The 18893-nt window shown below is 35.9% G+C and overlaps 1 protein-coding gene and 1 long non-coding RNA gene across 3 annotated transcripts; one reads left to right on the forward strand and one right to left on the reverse strand.

Moving 5' to 3' along the window:
• Nucleotides 1–386: 386 nt before the first annotated feature.
• Nucleotides 387–17234, forward strand: LOC135298098 (uncharacterized). 2 transcript variants are annotated; one of them, XR_010360070.1, is made up of 4 exons: nt 387–4576; nt 6976–7613; nt 16277–16395; nt 16960–17234. It is a non-coding gene; the product is annotated as an uncharacterized LOC135298098 (long non-coding RNA). The 2 variants fall into 2 exon arrangements; XR_010360071.1 differs by lacking the exon at nt 6976–7613 and having other exon boundaries at nt 16274–16395.
• Nucleotides 9693–16295, reverse strand: TMEM244 (transmembrane protein 244). The gene is made up of 6 exons (XM_064415844.1): nt 16263–16295; nt 14033–14118; nt 13423–13496; nt 12218–12343; nt 10698–10742; nt 9693–9787 (listed from the first exon to the last, which is right to left on the reverse strand). The coding sequence occupies exons 1-6, from the start codon at nt 16293–16295 to the stop codon at nt 9693–9695; spliced, it is 459 nt and encodes a 152-aa protein (XP_064271914.1).
• Nucleotides 17235–18893: the final 1659 nt, after the last annotated feature.

Here is an 18893-nt window from a genome sequence, read left to right on the forward strand (position 1 = left end):
AGCCCGACCTCGCCCCGCTCCGCCCGCCGCGGGTCGGGAGAGGGGCGGGCCTGGGGGCGGCTGGGCCGCGACCCCGGCCCATTTCGGCAGCGGAGCGTGGGGAGTCCCCGCCGTCGGGGCGGCCCCGGCCCGCTGCCCCCGCTCCGCTCCGCTCCCCTCAGCGCCGGCGGGGACACGGAGACCAGGGGCAGATGGAAGGGGAGCGTGCGGGAACACGGGCCGGGAGGTGCGGCGTGGGTGCCCCGCGGGAGGGGACAGCCGGTGCCGTCCCAGCGTGAGGCACGGCTGAGACCCGCACGGGGCCTCTCGCAAACGCTGCTCAGCGGGAAGGGTTAGCGAGGGGCAAGGGAGGTGATTGCTGGCCTGGGCAGCCTGCCTCGCCGTACGAAACCGGTGTCTGCGCTCCGTGCTGCTCAGCAAGGCACGGGGATGGAGACCTGGGATGATTATGGCGTGTTAGCGTTCACTCGGGAGGATTTGTCATAGTTCTTTAATCTACCAGTAAGAACCGAAAGGACTGGAACAGAAGGCAGCCAAATTAAGGCCGGGAGCAATAAAACATCATTTGGGTTACCGTAAGGGTACTGAAAAACCGATATTACCTATATAAAGCACTACTGGATCTTGGATCTCTTATAATTTCATCTCTACAATGGATGAGTTCCTCATATAAGCCACATATAAGTAATTTCTCCATCTGTTTGATTTGGGTTGTGGAGAAAATTCTGGCATCTTTATTGCTGTGAAGATCAACCTAAATGATCGCAGAACCAGTGATTGGAACAGTAGATCCATGTTTTCAAATATGTGAATATTAATTAGTTTCTGGTGCACTCCAAATTAAGAGTATCCCTTCAGCCTTATTCTCCCCTTCTTGTGCATCCACCATGGGCTCTTGAAAATTGTACATGTTAAGTGTAACTCAAAGATATTCATAAGCACACATTATCTTTTATGAAGAAAGCTTGCACATGAACCTGTATTTCATATTTTCTGACTCAAAATGCTGAATTAAATTATTTACTGTAATGAGTTATTTCACTGTCTAAATAACATTCAAAGTACTGAAATTTATAAACAAAGATCAGCCACAGTACTTGAAATGTTTCCAGCCACCAGAAAGTATATGGGGGTCTGTGGACAGCTCGGAAGTGAGCTTAGTGCAACGAAGATGCAATTTAAATGTTTGCTATAAATTAGAAGTTTGTACCTGTAAGCTATTATTGATTTTTATATATATATATATATATATATATATATATATGCATCTCTTGAAGTTATCTGGCTACAGTAAATTTTATTTCAGTTTTTCTATAAAGAACTGCTTGGAAATCCCTGTAGAGAGTCGGAATCGGAATTTTAACCCTGTGGTTTCCTGTTCTCTCTAATCCATTCTGTCTATGCATTCTTGACACTATCAGGTTTGTGAGAAAAGTGTATTTAGTTTTGGGGGATTTGATGAATCAGACAGAATACAGATTCTGTAAACATATAGGAGATTGTGCAGATAGTTAAAATAGGTTTGGGGGTTTTTTTGGTGGCAGGTAAATACTACAACTTAGATATTTTTGTCTTATTGTATATGTTTTTATATCACACATCCTCAAGTTTGTTGCTTCATCAATGTCATTATTTTACTCTCTATAAATTCTTTCTGTATTTAAAACTTCCTGCATTTCTCAGGTCATGTTCATCCAAAATATCTGTCCTTCACTTGCTAGCTTGTATACTCCGTGCTGCTCTCTACACCAATTACAGCAGAGTGGAGCAGGGGTAGTGTTTCATCTCCAGTAGCTTCAGCACAGTTGGCTTTTTTTTTTGTACTTAATGATCTTCCTTTCATATTTCTTCTTAAAATTGGCTATGTCTCAGTTGTGTTCCTTAAGTAATACTTACTTGCTAATTCCATGCTTGTATTTATCCATATAGTAGTTTTTTTCTTTCAGAAAGATAAACAATCTGATGTACCTTTAAAATTCTATTGAAATTCAAACTGTTTGTACCCTAAAATGTTTAAGTCATCTTGCTAGACTAAAAATTCATCTCAGATATTCAATTTTTTTCTGTTTTTTCCTGCAAGAATTTAAACTTTCCTTGAAAAGAAAAATTCTGAAAAGTCTGTTTTACAATTTCTAAAAAGACCTTCCAAAATGTTTGAAAAAATATACACTTCAGTAGTTTTGTTTCAGTATTACTTCACTTTATATAATTTTTTGACTTAATTTTTTTTGCATTATGTTCAGGTGTATTTCAGTAGTCAAGAGGGTAACATGTATTTTGTTTATATTCTGTTGAAAGATTTCTACAAAAATAACTTTAGATTTTGAGTAATCAGCATTTTCTAGCAGAAAGCTATACATCAGAAAATTTTAAATAATTCAAAGGACTAAAAATTTAGCGTACAATTTTCACCACACTAAGGATAAAAAAAAGCTTTTCAGAATAAAGTATTTGGTCGCCCATAGTGGACAAGTGAGGCATTAGCTGTTGGAAGGAGGAAAGAAATTCCTAATCCTATTAGCTAATAGATGGCTTATTCCCAGCTGATCATCATATGTTCTTTTTACAGTATCTAGCTGATTTAATACAATTCTGGAGAGTTTTTTCCCATTCTTACATTTTCCACTTGCAATCCTTGTTGGGATGTGTACAAATTGGCAAACCTCAGTGTGTCAGATGAGCATGTTGGGATAGTGAGGTTGAAACAGCAGAGCAGTGTAGTAGGTGTAATTATGGGTAAAGAATCTGAAAAAGAGCTACCACCTTTTGAAGTCAGAGCTTTGCCTGCAGAGGAAATCCTTGGGAAAGGATTGGCATAAGCTCCATGGAATGAAGAGGTACAGTCCGTATAAATATAGACTCCATCAAAATGCACTTTGAGTATTGTCAGAAGAGTTCACTGACTCTAAAATGGATCAGGTGATTATGATGAAGTGTCAGGAGAATATAGGAGCTCTCAGATGTCTTGAGCATATCATATTCTGATACATAAAAGCATCCAGTTCCACCTGGAGAATGAAGCGTTCATAATTTAACACAATCTGCAGGCAGAACTTCAGAGAAGAGGCGAAAGAAGATTTTGGTGACAAAACTGAGTTACATTTGCTAGCCTGAGACAATTTGCCATCGTGAAGCTGGTGTACTACAGCAGCAATTGTCATTATGAACCCTAGAATTTATGTGAGACATAGTTTGGATAATTTTGAATATTTTTAATGGAGAAAGGACGGTTGAGAACAGACATGCACTGTGAACTACTAACACCAGCAAGGTTCTCTCTGCAGGCTCAGAAAGAGCATTTGTGATTGCAGTAAAATCATAAATGCATGGCATTTGTACTGTTGGTATAATCTAGTAATCTTATAGATACATAATCTAATAAAAGCAGCAAAAATTTAACGTAATGTTTTTAATATCTTCATCAGATGGTCCCTATCATGGACAATACACTTTATCACAAACAGAACTCAAATATGCTTTATAATTTCCTTTCTTTAACTAAACAATAATATATTTCAAAGTTAAAAATGAAGTTATAGATGTGCTCTCCTAAAATTCCTGCACACTGTCCATTTTTATTAAGAATATATGGAAAAAAATTTCCTATACTCTTCCTGTAAAATAATACAGTGGTTTGAATTTCTTCATCTGCCATTATTTGGTTGTCAGGTGTAATTTTTTGCCTTATTTTCCTTCAAAGCCATCCTGAATCACTCTGAAAAGGATACTCAAGCACTTAGCTATACCATTAATTTTCATGGAAAAATGCACTTTAAGGGAAAAAAAAAAGTGCAGCTTCAAGGTAACAGCAAGACATCAATTTTCTGTGTTTGAAATTAACATAATGTTTTACATAATGATCCTCTCTGCTGATCATTAAAATAACATAGTTACCTCGGCAACTGGAACAGTCTGCAAATGTTATCTAGTGATACATAACACATTCTAAAAATACATACAACAAATAAGGTCTGAAACATTATCATTTGGGGGAAAAAGGTTTTTTTCAATAAAATTGCCTTCTGGTCTAAGCAGATTTTTGTGAGAAAATTTCAGTTCAACAGAACTTTATTTTTATTCAAAACTGACTTTATTTGCTCAAAACTTGAAGACCTGGTGTTGTTTCGTTTCCTGACAATGGAAAAACTGTAGTTGCTTTTCAATTACAATTTTCATTTTTCTATAAATGTTTCAATGGCAAATGTTCAGGCAATAAAATACATTTCTAAAGCAAGTGTTGAATGCTTAAAAAACTGCTGTAAAGCACAGCATACCAAATAACTGACTGATGAATTCAGAGGATCTAGAGAGTTCACTGCTTTATATTTGGATGTCTCTACTGTCATTGCTTGTACCCTTGTGGGTCTGTCCTGAATGACTGAGACCTAATGGGACTGAAATGAACCAACATTGACGCTCTTCACTTTTTTCTTTTTCAAGCAAAACTCAATCAGCTGTGTTCACTGGTGGTTTTGGTTGTCTTGAAATGAATTTTTGTGTATCATTGATTTGCTGAAAAGTTTTGCCAGGACTAGCTACCAGCACATCTCCCAGTAGAATGGAAAATTGCTCTGAGGTAGGTAACTTGGCTCATTGCCTTTGAGTTCTCTTTCATACTTCATCACTACTGAAGCTGCTACATTCTTGAAACACCTTCTTCCCTCTGTCTTTGCCACTCACTGCCTGCCTTTCTCTCTCCTGGGAGTATACTCTGACATATGTAGGATTTGCTTTAATTTAACAGAGAAATTGTGTTGAAACAGTCCCTTATAATTCACATTATTTTTAAATACTAAATTTGAATTAATGTCAATATAATTTGTGTTGAATTTGCCTGTGTGATTTTGCTAGTATCTACAATTTTTTTCAGTTCATACCATGTGGGATATCAAGCTCATCGATTTTTTCTGTCAATTTTAATGGTTCTTCTTTGTATGGAACCCCATCAAGGTTTACAAAGTGTATCAAAGCACTTTTTTCAGTATATTTCAAAAGCTATTGATCTAGATGTAATTTGTATTGAGAAGTTTCTGAAGATTGCTAGGACATTGGTAATTTTTAATGTATTTGAGCATTCTGCCATAACCCACTGGTTTTTTTAAACACTTCTTCTTCAGGCGTTGAAAATCTGGTGACAAGATCAGTCTGAGAGAGCATCTGGATACTGTGGTTCTTTTATAAAATATTGTTCCAATAGAGATCTTTTCTTTGGAAGCAAGAGTCAGCCCTTTGTTTATAGATCTTTTTGCAAATGCACATCAAATAATTTCCTATTAGGATTTATTTTCACTGCAATGTAAGGAACAAAAATGGGTGCAACTAACTTGATTTTAGGACAGTGACAGCAAGGATGTAACATAATTTGCATCTTCCTCACAGGCTCCAGTTTCAACCATTCATCCTTCCATCTGAATGCAACTGTTTTCTAGGGGTTGGCCACCTGAAAAGATTGGGGCCAAGGCCTTTCCTCAGGTTTTCATAGTGGAACTTGGTGTCATAGTGTTACTTCCTAAATCCCCAGTCAAAGCACATGCCATGCTACATGTCAGGACAGCCCCTAGGCACATATCTTTCCCTTCTTTCACCCTTGTTGGCAGAGGAAACCCGAATGTATGAACTGGGAGAGGACGACTGCAAGGTATTCCCTTTGTCCCCTGAATTGGTGGATGGATAGGTGGATGGGTAGGACCTAAGTCTACCACAGAGCAAGCTTGCCCTACAAAATAGGCATAATTATCCTGGTGCAACTGAAGAGCAGCTGTAAAGGCATCCATATCAATCTCCTTGAGCAGAGGAGAAGTTGGAACATAGCCTCACACTAAAATTTTTAAAGCCAATAATAAAGGTATTAATTACACCATCAAATTTTATAACCATTCCTAAGACCTTTATCCTCTCTGACATCTAATGAGAGAGTGCATGCTGTCTGGGACCATGATTAGCTCAGAAAAAAGGAGAGATTAGAGTATTAGACATTACTGAGCAGATGGATGATTACACAGTATCTTAAGCCAAGAAATAAGCATTCCCAGTACGTCACATTTGGAAAAAAAATAAATATTTAAACAAATCTTTAAATACCTGTGGAGATTAACAAAGATCTAACTTTATGGTGTGTCAGCATACATACCAGATGATGAAATAAAGAATGTGTAAGGCTTTCACATCTTTTCTCAGTTTAAAAAGCTCACTTGGTCAAAAGACTGTGGGCCACAGGAATCCTATGCATGTATTTCCAACACAGGAAACTGCAGGTGACTCATCTACATTGCTGGTAATCCAGTATTATTCATACTGTGTTTTCTTGTATTTATTGGTGCCTCAGCTGTTGGCATTTTTGGGAATACAGAAATAATGAGTAGTGTAAGGTTTTGTTTTGCTCGCTTTTTAAAGTTTGCATACAAAAAAGATGGAAATGTTGATCAAGCAATTTACAGAGCTGGAAAAATGACAGGCTTAGTTTGTAATAACCAACTCTTTACTACACTAGGAAATAATAAGTATTTAACCTATATTTTTGCAAAAATGCCAACAAAAAATCATAATGTTTCCTGTACTCTGTAGTTTGATATTTGTTTGGGGTTTTTTTATGTGATTGAGTTAGTTTGTTTGGTCCCAGAGCAAGGTTTGTGGGGTTTTTTTTGGCATTAGCCACTTTCCTAGGAATTAACCTAAGGATTCATGTTTAGAGGCTCAACTACCCCCACCTCCCCCCCTCCACTTCACTCACATTCTTTGTTACAAGAAAGACACTTCACCATTTGGAAGAAGGATGAATGCAGGGCCCTTTAGAGAGAGGGCTGAACCAAGAAGATCTATAATCTATCTCAGTAGGTGGTTGGACATGATGAAAAGAAGTTTCTTGCCTCTGAAAAGAAATCTTAAAATGACTCTAAGTATGGTATTATTAAGGTATGCTATTTGTGTAGTGTTCCACTGATTTCTGTTTGCAATTTCTGATCTTCTTCCCTGCAGACTCTGCCTGTAAATGGATGAAGTCTTCTTCTGCTTGTAATGTTTTCTAGATTAATTACACCCCCATTGATACCTGGGTATGTGCAAACTTGTGACTGCTAGACTGTATCACAAGGAGTTAAATAGCATTAAACCTGCAACAACTACATTAGACAATATTCCTGTGACTGGCTGAGTCAGGCAGCAAAGAATTCTGAAAATCCTGGGGCAGGAGCCACAAGCGTAAGATCACAGATTATGCTTGTAACTATGGATGTGGAGACCACCTGTTCTAGAATCATTTCAGAGAGACAGAACAAGTGGCATACAAGTCTTATTCCATGAGACTCCAGTGCTAAAAGTCCAGTCTGCAGATTTTATTCTTCCTTCACTGATCTTGTCTGTTTCTGCATTCTCATTTCTTGCTGTCACATGCCTTTTTCCCAAACACATGCCCCTGTTGTTGTTTTCTCTCTTTTCCTTCTGCTTTCTGCAGCTCTCTTTTCTTGCTCTCTTCAGCAGGTCTGCTGGGAAGCATATACAGTGCCCTTCATCCCTTCCAGCAGCTCTTTGCCACCTCGACTGTCTTGACTGTTGTCAATTAGTCACATGCAAATTGCTCAAGTGGAACACTTTATTTTTGTTCCAGAAACAGCCAGGTTTGTCATATTCAAAAGTACTCCTTTGGTACCTCAGTTAGGAGTCACGCAGTATTAGATATTATGTCTGAAGGCTTCTAAACAGGTAATGGCCACACAGATACAGCTCATGTTGCTCATATGTTAATATTTATTTGCATAAATATGTATTTGCCTACACTTTCACATAAGGTGTAATATTTATCATTGGATGCAACATAGAAGTGATGGAAAAGATGAAATAAATAGTGTTGAAATTGTCTCACAATTCCATATACAAAATTAATGCAAAAACCTAAGGACCCTTTAGGAGCTGGTCTAATGCTTATAATCCTTGACAGAGGTCTTGCTGTGATTAATTTTCCAACACTGGCTTAGTTGTATGTGCTTTGAAGAAATACTGGGACTAAAGCACTATTAGTCGAAAGCTATTTCTTACTGGTGATTTAAAATTTTAAATAGAAAATAAAAGTTTAAAACATTAAGACTGGGCAGCAGAGCTACTAAAAGCTACAGCTGATCTGACACACATAGAGGAAAATCCTGTCAGGTTAAAAACAGAAACATGTTCCACCCATGGATTAACGTTATATCTAATCCACTCATGTACTGCCACATGCCACACTACCTACACACACAAATTCTGCGAGGAAGAGAATAGAGGTACAAATTTACGGTAAACCTTGCTTCTTTCCCATCCATTTCTATAATTCTGAGATTAAACAAACCTAGAAGTGCCTGAACATTTTCCAAACTATAGTATCAGTTATCTGCACAGTCATGTTTCTGCAGATTTGCAAATCAGTTTATTCGCTCTCTGGAATTATCCCTTCTGACTTCAGTATGCAGCATATTAGGCTGAAAAACTTCTAAATGCTACATCTGTTCAGTGCTATGGATTTACATATTGAGTTTCTCTCTAAAATGACATACATATGTATCAGTCATGAGAAACGAACTCCTTCTTTTGAGAGTCTTCTGAATGGTGCTTCCCACTGTACATGTACTTTCAGTACTGAAACTTAATTAAAAATGTCAAAATTTGCAATAAATTTTAAGATATTTGTTTAGATCAACAGGGGACTGATTCTTCAGAGGCATTATCTGTTGAGTGAGATTAAGGCAAATGCAACATTTAGCACTCCTGTGCAAACAGCAATTTAGTCTTCCTCTTCTGAACAAACTGCAGTTGAAATCCAGTCACTGGATTTCATATTTAAGACTAAGTTGCCTTGTCACAGTTTTTCTGTTACAACTTTATTATGATTAAAGACATAAAGAGTAAATTGAAGCCACTACTACAGTTTGTTTGTTGTTTTTAATTACCACTACCCATAAACTCCCACTTTGGCCACCGGCAGCTGGGGAAGAAAGGAGGATATGTACAAAAGTGTGCCAGTAGCATTTGCCTTTCCCTCTTTCAGCATAGCCAGACTGTAAATGGGCCATTAGTGGAAGTGAGAGTAGCCTGAAGCTTTTGTAGAAAACATTTGCCTGTAGCATCCCTGGAAGCAAAAAGGTTGAACCCAACATTAGGGATGGTACCTGTGCCTCCCGTTGACTTGGGCAGCTTCTGAGTGACAGCTTCAAGATGGAATGAGGTGCAGAGATATGTGCTGTCCAACCATTCTTCTTTGCCAGGAGTTTATCAGTAAAGACTGCTTTAAACCTACACTGATTTATGCCAGATAGGGTGACTTTCAAGTTTTTCAGTGCTTGTGAGAGGTCAGACAGCAGCCTAAATTAAAGTCAGCATTTCATAAAATACAACAGATAACAGGCACCCTGAAAGCATTACATTCAAATAAATGTTTTCCTTCTACTTGTAGGATTTTGCAGGAGTGTTGCACCATTGCTCTAATCCTCCTTATGGCTTCTTGGTTTTCAAAAAAGAGACAGTGTGTCTAATTACTTGATTAATGAAAAATGTACATACAAAAGCTGAAAGTGATGAAATTTCCAAAAAACATAAGATACAAGAGGTCTGGTAAGCTAAATAATAACCTTACAATTAGACAGTTGCTAACATAATTTTAATTACATTGATTAATGAAACAATAGAATTCACATAGATATAAAGGCAACTTCTAATACTCCTTTTCAAAAGTCATCTAGAATTGGGTAAATGAAGTTGTCTTTGAACAAGCAATATGCCAAAATCTGTCCTCCACAAATCATTGAAATTACTCCAGATCCTGAAAGAAAAGATATGGGGTTTTTTTGTATTAATTTTTATAGTGGAATACAAACTGCATGATAAACTTTAAACTGACATTCATTTTATCTTCAATTTAAAAAAAAGTAAACAGCCCTCCTACTTCAACTACTTCATTTTACCCAAGACTTAAACTACTTACAAAGATATCAGCCTCCACAACAGCTAATGCAAAATCTGTTGTAGGACAATTTATCTCTCCCCATCTCTTAGGAATTTATGCAGTGGTTGATCCTTGTTATCCATAATGTAAGAAAGAAGAACAGAAGCCAGTCCTTTTCCCTTGACTACTGTTTTTCAAGATAATCTACTTTTAATGTAAAAATCGATTCTTCTAATTTTACAGAAAATTAAACATTCAGAAATGTAGTTTTGCCATTCTCTTTGAGGAAATGTGATGACTGAAATTAATCTCATCTATTTAAGTACTTGTACATAATGTTTATAAATCTTGCCTCTGAAGGTATCTGTTTTTTTTTTAATTGATTTTAAAGGGTCTCAAGAAAGGCTACAACTTTGGACAACTGTCTTTCTGACACCTGAATTGAGATACAATTCATCTTATTATAAGTTAAATAAGTAATGATTAAGTCCTGACTAATTGAGATTAGTCAGGATTTAATCATGACTTATTTCAAGTCATGTGTCTGCTGTTTGTTTGCAAGATTAGTGTAAGATGAGCATATTCTGGCCTTAAAAGATTTCTAAGGTGAGAAAAATCCTAGTACAGCCTTATTTACCGGTGTCATTAAAAGAAGTATGAATAAAATGCCTGTACTTCTTCTTTAAAGGTTGACAATTCTCAGATTAGTGAGGCAACAATTCATATTATAAACACTAATTTTCTACACGCATTTTAGCAACATAAACTTTAAAGAATGAAATTATACCTAATGCCAACCACCAGTGTAACATCAGGGGAAATTCAGACATAACTGCAAGAAGAAGAAAAATAGAAATGTAAATTTCTATATAAGACAAATAATGCACTATGGTATCAAAGATCTGCTTAGTTATGTTTCATAGATTATATTTTTTACATATATTGAAATGACAAACACTTTAGGTCCTGACCAGCACCTGCCCTGGCCACACCCAAGCTGACCCACATCCCCACTGTGGGATACCTGCAGGGCCATTCTCTGACCCCATATTTCCACCCAAAGAAAGCTGACAGGGGCATTAAAGGGGGCTGGGAAGCACACTGCATATGTTGACAGCTGAGGGTCAGCCAGCAGAGGTTAGGTTGGCCATCTGAAGGAAGAAATAATAAATCTGGGGCTGTTGGGAAATCAAGACACATCATCTGATAGAATGACAGATGCTAACTCCCTGTAAAAATTACAAATGGGGGGTTTTGGTAGTTTTTGTAAATGCCTTGATTTAAATACAAAAATTGTTTATGAGGAATAACAGTAGTTTAAATTCCAGAAAACCAAATCTGGTAGATGAGAAATTATGCTTAATTTTTTAAGATAAAGTCTCTGTTGGTCTCTGGCTTAATTTGTTAGGGAACTGTGGAATCTCCCACCTGTATAAAGTGCTAAAAGACAAATGGGCAAAGCAATGGAAAATGAAGATTAATCTCTATACAGTAGGGAGGGTGTCCTAATTTGTCCAAAATATTTTCATTTTTCTGCATTCTAGAATGAACATATTAACCTCATTGTTTTAAGAGAAAAGAATCTTGTCTGACCCTTCATAGGGTCTGGCAAGGATGGAGTTAAAATATATTTCCTAATTAGCCATAGAAGCATTCTGCTAAACAGCAGGAGAAGAGGGAACAGATTACTAGGTGTTGGCAAAAAGAGATGATGGGTCTCATTTACAGCAGCTAATTCTTTTCTTTTTCTTTCCTTTAAGGGGTAGAGTTTCATGGGGGAAAGGCGTTTCTGTGGTAAAATGCTTCATTTTTCCCACTGAGATTTAGTTCAAATGATCTGACTTAAAACCTTTGCACTGACTTTGCTGAAGAACAACTCAGTTTTTACTCTGAAGTTGAGCTAAAGTGTTAATGAGCAGTTCTTAAAATATCCAGACATGAACAACTATTAATGTCTTGTTTTGAAAAAACCCCACATCTCCCAGATGCAGAAATTGTATCTAGCCTGGATCTGTTTGATAGAAATTGTTAGAATATGAACTAAACCTCTGATTTTTTCATAAGAATATAATGGTTTCAAATCCTGCAACAGATCCAGAATTAGGTTTAAAATGGGAGAATTTAAGTAGATGCATGAGTCAAATGGATGGAAAATAGAGATACATATGGATTTAGCTTTAGGGAAAATTAAGTTAGTCCAGTAATACACTAAAATAGTAATACATCCAGTCCACTGGATGAATCCTAGTGGATTTGTCCTTCAACTTGTCATGCTATGTGATACTATTTAGCAGTAAACCTACTTACCGACTGAAGTTATGATTATATGAATAACAGTAACTGTTACAGCATAGTCCCAAACCCATTCTTCCACAACCAGAGCAAACAGCAGACCACAAAGAAAGAAAGTTATTTCCAAGGATATCACAAGAACTGTAAAGGAAAATAGGATGTTTTCACCAAACACAGTTTTGAATGACTTCTTTTTATATTCCAAACAATAGCAATAAGAAGATAAAATACCTGAGACAGTTATGCATTTTCATGGATGGACAGAAAGGAGGATGCAATGCTAATTAGGAGGATGCAATGCTAATTGGCGGTATGAAATAGCTGCTGTCTTTCATATATAAACATGTTGCATCAAACAGATAAAATTTTGGGGGAAAAAATTATATTGAGATACAGTAATTACATTTGGCCCTGAAAAGTAATTCTAATGGACTATGCTTTAATTTTTTTTTCCACTGGCATAACATAAATGTTCTTTCTTCATCTGAAATCAACATTAACACTGTACAAACATCCATGCATTTTTATTACTCTTTTAAGCTACAAACCAATTTACTTTTGAGCTTTATGTATTTTACTGACAGATTATGAGGTTTGCCTTTGTAAAATAGATTACAAATCTGGTAAAATTTTATGTGTGCATGTAATTTTTTAAGAATTGCTGTTTAGGAAAAAGAATGTATTTTGAGAGCTTCAGAAAATTGCAGAAATTTATATGAAGATATATAAAGATACTTTCAGGCACTGAGCTGCAATCAAATTCTGATATTTAATGCCCACTGTATTCAAGCATTACCAAAGCAAAATTGCCATTAGTTGAATGCAACCCATTTCTCTGATCTGAATCCAGTGATTCATAAGAAATTTGCTGCAGTAAGAAAATTAAATTAAACAGCTTTGTGAAGGAACTTGATGGAGAATAGATAATTGTTCTGCAATGAAAATGAAGCTTCCTGGCAAAGCAGGACATTTTCTTCTGATGATGCAAGATCAGAAGAAGAATTCAACAAAAAGCCTAAAAATCACTTGAATTTTAAATAGCAGTACAGAAATAAGAAGCGCTGGCAAGTTGCATAAACATTTAATTGCAGCGTAGTTAAAATACAGAAACCATTACTAAAACAGCTTTAAAATACTATCCATTGGAAGACAAGTTTACATCCATATGCAATATATTTTGTTGATTGAGGGGGAAAAAAAGATAAAGAAACTTCAGTTACCTAAATAATATGGGTTAATCCATGAGGGATTTGTTTTAAAATCAAAAGGTGCCAAACCATCCAACATTTTAATCCTATGGAAACAAAATGAATAAATTTAAACAGGGAATTTTAGTATTTAGAGTTTAGATTACATGAAATTATGAATGTTTTTAAATAGTATTTCAAATTGAATTCTCTGGGTTTTTGCAAGCACTCCATATCCAATTCTGAGCTTTGGTTTTGCCCTTGCTCACTTCTATTCAAGATATTTGGTGCTATGCATGATAATCAATAACTTTTTTGGGGAGATATAATTTGTCTTTTTCATTGACTATAAAATCTTTATTTTCTTTTTTTTCATGTCATTTTTTTCTCTTACATTCTTTAATTTACATGGTGTAACTTCAAGGATGAATATTAGAACCAACCTTTTATATTAGAGTCTCCACTTGCCTATTTGAAAGAAGATTCAGGTACAACAATTTAACTAAATTTGAAAAATTATATTCACAGAATAACCAGGCCAGGACAGGACGCCTCCAGTATGGATACTTCCTTTAAATAGGCATATCTCCACCCATGAGTTCCAGTATGCCAGCATATCAGACTAAAGACAGGGGAACCTTACCTGAATACTGCAAAGCACACAGAGAGGACCACATAGTACACAGTGTAGAAAACTATTATGCATATCAACAGGTTCACCAAAACAACCTGCAAAAGGGCATAAAACAGTAAAACCCAAAGCCATGTTAACAACAGGCATTCGCAGAAAATAATTCTAGATTTCTATCAAACATAATGTGAAAAAAAATGTGTAAAACAAAATATTTAGCCAGAATTTTTGCTGTTGCTGATTACATAAATGTGCTAAAAGCTCTTTGATACATTTCAGCTCCTAATGTGTTGCTATAATGTATGGCTTTTTTTGTATCATATATTGTTATATACCTACTATATATACAATTTACAAGTGTTATATATACAATATACAAGTGTTTCCAAAAGTAGAAGGACATTTTTTGATGGTTATTAAGAAATTAAGAAGGTACAGAGAAGACACTCAAAAGGGATCTGTAGCTGGAAATGTTTGGGGTTTTTCTTCATTAGGGCTACAGCCCTAAAGAGGTCAATCTGTTTAGCTCCGAGGGATGATTTGATTATGATGGATAAGTACCTTCACAGAAAATACCAGGTACTTAAGGCGTCTTTAATCTATCAAAAAAGACACAAGAAGTAAACAGCTACAAGTTCTAGCTACACAAATTCAAAAGATGCAGGAAGGACATCTTGACTTGTAAAGAGAACAAACTGCCTCTGGAAATGAGATCCTACTAAGCAGTAGTAGATGCTTCTGAGGATGAAACTTCAACTCTAACATTCATTTCAGGCTTTAGTTCGTTGAGTGGTTGTGTGGTAGGTAATGCATTTACAGAAGCATCCAACAGTGACAGAAGTGGGAACACTGTGAATATATCAAACCACCTATTTTTATATTGCTAAATGTTGTAAAGTGTTAAATATTGAATACTGCATCTATCGCTCACAAGAAGAGAGACCAAAGTGCTTTAGTTTCTAATGCAACAGAAGATAAACCCATCATGCCTGTAGAGACTGCTATTTGTCAATAACGAAAATTCCAGGACGGTCTTAAATTTTTTTTTTCCTCCTACACCTAAGCAAAGCCAAGCAAAAACTGAGAACTATTAATCTCTTTATCTACATTGGTTTGTGGGCTAAATACAGGTCCTTTGCACTGTCTGTATTCTTATTCTAAATGAAAATTGGCCAAATGACCCATTTGAGTCCTTCCTTTCCGCAGTGCGCACCACCACTGTGGTAATGGTAATAAACTACAATGTCACATGTGAGTTTGGCAGCCCTGCTACCTCCTACTCCTCTGAACATAACTTCAAGCATTGCAAATTTAATGTCTGACACATTTTTACTGGAAATATTTTTTGTTTCATTGCGCTGGGCAGCTGCACTTTTCCTGTGATTCTCCTTTATCCATTGCCCCTCCTTTGGCCTCTGCAAAGTCTTATCTGCCCTAGATGGAGATTGGTACAGTAATAAAATTGGGGAGAGAGGACTGAAGGGCAAATCCCAGAGCTGAAGGAGGGCTGTGAGACGATGACCTATTGACCTGTAATTACAGTAGGTGAATTCCCAGCCTTGAAGTCAGCAACAAACTTTCTTTGGCCTCAAAGGCACAGTATTTGTCTCTTTGTACCCAGAATATTCCTAGTCCCTGTCTTAGGGATGTAGTGAGGCATTAGCTATAGTATGCTTTGCTTTCTTGAGTAAGCCAAGGAAATGCACACAACATAAGAATAAAAACACTGAAAATTTTCCAGTTTTATCACATTCTACCTCATTTTTTAATTCGACCTTGCCGCAGAAATTTATATATACATTTTTTTAAATCTGAGAATACTTTTTATTTTCAATCTATTTTTACCATTCTAAATCTTCTGGTATTTCAAAGCAAAAAACTCACAAGTTAAATTCTACAGGATTATTCATTATATGTCAAAACAACTTAAAAGATGAATCTTAGTAAATCACTGATGACATCAAATGGAAAATTTTATGACACTTCCAAGAATTTTATCTCATGAGTGGAACAACATCACATATTTTAAAATTCTTTTTATAAGATGCACTTTGCAGTACTTGCTGCCAGCACTATAGGATAAAGTATCTTTTTAATTTTGGGGTTTTTTTTAGGAAGAGAACATTGAAGAACAGTCTGTTATAATGAAAGCAGCAGCTCATTCCAGCCCCACAGCAGTTGTCTAATTCTCTAATACTATCTGGTGACACATACAACACTAAGTAAACTCAATTCCCTTTACCTTGGTTTCAGCAGTTTTGACCTTGAGAGCCATGGACACATGATGAGTGAAAGGAAGTGCTCTTGCTATAGTCCATATGCCAACTTTAGCAGGAAGAAGCAGCTGGTTTTCACCCCAAAAACCATTCTAATGGGTAAGGGTGGGGTGAGGTGAGTTGATTGGATTATGCTGAATTGAGACAGAAGACATCTGTGAGCTAAATGTAAGCCGCTAAAGAGCAAAGAGAAAATCCTGCTTGCTCATGCAATGTTCGTACTTTTGGAGCTACACTCAGCCAAAGTGTCTCTAAAACATAACTTGGCTATTTAGACACAACATTATTATTCTTTTCCACCTTTTAATTGCTTTTTTTTTCAGCATTCATGTGTTCACAGTTCTTTGGGGTTAGTATAACTTCCTACTTTTAATTATCTTTTACATTTTCTAGCATTAATTCTATTGGCTATAGATGTGGAGTGGTACAATCGTCACAATGTTCTTTGCTAACATTTTTGTTCTGACTATCACTTTATTACATCAAGTATAATTCACATTAAATCAGGTATAATTAAGTTAAGAAATTCCAGACTTGTGTTATGGCTCTTTTTTTCCTGAACCATATTTTGTTCCTTCAGTAGAATGAAATTTAGTGTGCTTTAGAGCACATCCAACTTCTAGTGAGCAACTCCTTAATGGATTCAAATTTGACTTTTTACAGGCACATTATGATTCAGTATGCTGCATTATTTGGAAAAAGAAGATGCTTCTGAAACTGAACCAAACTACTTCTTTTTCTGCTGACACTAACATTATATGTGCAAATTTCATTAGGGTTTTTTATGCCTTTTTAGTCATACAAAATAAATGTTATCTGCTGTAAAATGCAGTCTGCACTCGGCAAACAAGAGCTTTCACTCATAGATTTGATAGCTCCAGATTGTGAATACTGCCAGGGAAATTACTGGTAGTATTGTGTGAAATTCCTTCCTGTGCAAAAATGCTAGCATGAAAATTTGTACATCACTAAAGTCCTATTTTGGGGGCTGAAGTGATGACAAAGGAACATACTGAAACAAAATAAAAGACCTTGAATGAAGTTGCTTGAATAACTGCAATAGTCAGAGGTAGCAAATAAATGAAGAAAGATTTGCTTTAACAATTAAAAAATATTTAGAAAGGAACAAAATTATTCATTCAAAGACCACACTATCTATCCCAAAGAATCAGCTGAAAACAGCCATGACCTAAAATTAATCTGCAGAAACTTTTTCAGTAGCTATAATTAGCAAAATAATTGAAAAAGTAGTGGATTGCATTAACTCAGATTAAACATAACAAGAGTTTACATTCACTGACTTCTTCACAAAGGAGAGATTTAACCAGATTGATGATAGAAACAAAATTAACAAGTTTGAAATATAATTGAAGCTGTAGGCATGGATTTTTTTGGGCAGGCTAAGAGGTTCTTCCCATTCCTATTGCACAGCTGAAAACTTTAAATACTCTGAGAGAACAGATAACATTTCTGTCACACCTGTGCTTCAAGATCGTAAACACTTAAATTGTGGTAGCCCAGGGAACAGGAGTAAATCAAACTTGGGAGTGGCAGAAAGTGTGTGTGACCCAAAATACTGACTAAGTCACTGAATAGTGAACGTTAACTATAAAGATGATGCTATTAGCTACATGTTGAGATAATGGAATAATGACTTTTTGTATTTTTTGTTTTCTTAAAATTTACCAGATCAGCTGCAGGAAAAAATGGCAACTCCGATTCAGCAGAGAGAGACAAAAGAGAAGTTTTAATGAAAGTTAAATTATCTAGTCTGGTTTCAACAAGCCCTACTTTTAAACACATACCCTTTTTTGTCATTACACTATAGAATTTTATTAGGACTGTGAGGAAAATATAGTACTCCATTACTTTTGAGCCTCTGGAGTTTGTGCTAGTTTGCTTTGTGGAAACCTACAGAAAACTGTTTCTTAGATAGGATATCAATACCTGATCCTCTCATGCTTGACAATAGTTAGTAAAAACTATTTTTTGACATTGGCTGTACAAAATATACTCTCTTTGTAGTGATATGTAATGGACAATATCCAAGATACATCCAAAAAACCAGAAAATCGCAGAATGGAATTCTGAAAATAAAATTAAGGATACTTCTATAGGGCAGTAATTCTTCTTCAGAATATGATAATGACACTTAATAGTACCAAGGCAGTTCCTATCTGCTACCTGTACCAAAACAAAACTCAAATGTAATAATGAACCGTGAGTAAAATTTTGTAAAACTTACAGCTAAGTTTGCTGCCTAAGCTTATTTTCTAGGTTTGGCTTTTTTAAGAATGTTACCATTTACACACACAATTTGTGATGCTGTCAAATAGTATTGCAAAAAAAAAAATTAAGAACAATTTGAAGAACTGTATCATACAGCAATATTACAGGAATATCTCATGGAAAAGAACAGGTAATTTGTGTTACCGTTAAGATGATTGTTTGCATTACAGCTCTGGGCCTTAAAAAGTAATGCTAGACCAGGAATCACATTTCTTAGGTAATTCCAAAACTTGAAAAAAGTTTTAAAATCAGAGAAATTAATAAATTCCAAGTTTTAGATTAGTTTAGTTTAGATTTATTAACCTGAA

The sequence above is a fragment of the Passer domesticus genome, chromosome 3, assembly GCF_036417665.1.
Source record: "Passer domesticus isolate bPasDom1 chromosome 3, bPasDom1.hap1, whole genome shotgun sequence".
Classification (NCBI taxonomy): Eukaryota; Metazoa; Chordata; class Aves; order Passeriformes; family Passeridae; genus Passer; species Passer domesticus.

Coding starts and splice junctions, on each gene's coding strand:
- TMEM244 (XM_064415844.1), bottom strand. CDS start 16,295: ATGGCTCTCAAGGTCAAAACTGCTGAAACCAAG. Junction 12,344..13,422: donor GATTAACCCATATTATTTAG/GTAACTGAAGTT, acceptor TTTCCTTTACAG/TTCTTGTGATATCCTTGGAA. Junction 10,743..12,217: donor TATAATCATAACTTCAGTCG/GTAAGTAGGTTT, acceptor TTCTTCTTGCAG/TTATGTCTGAATTTCCCCTG.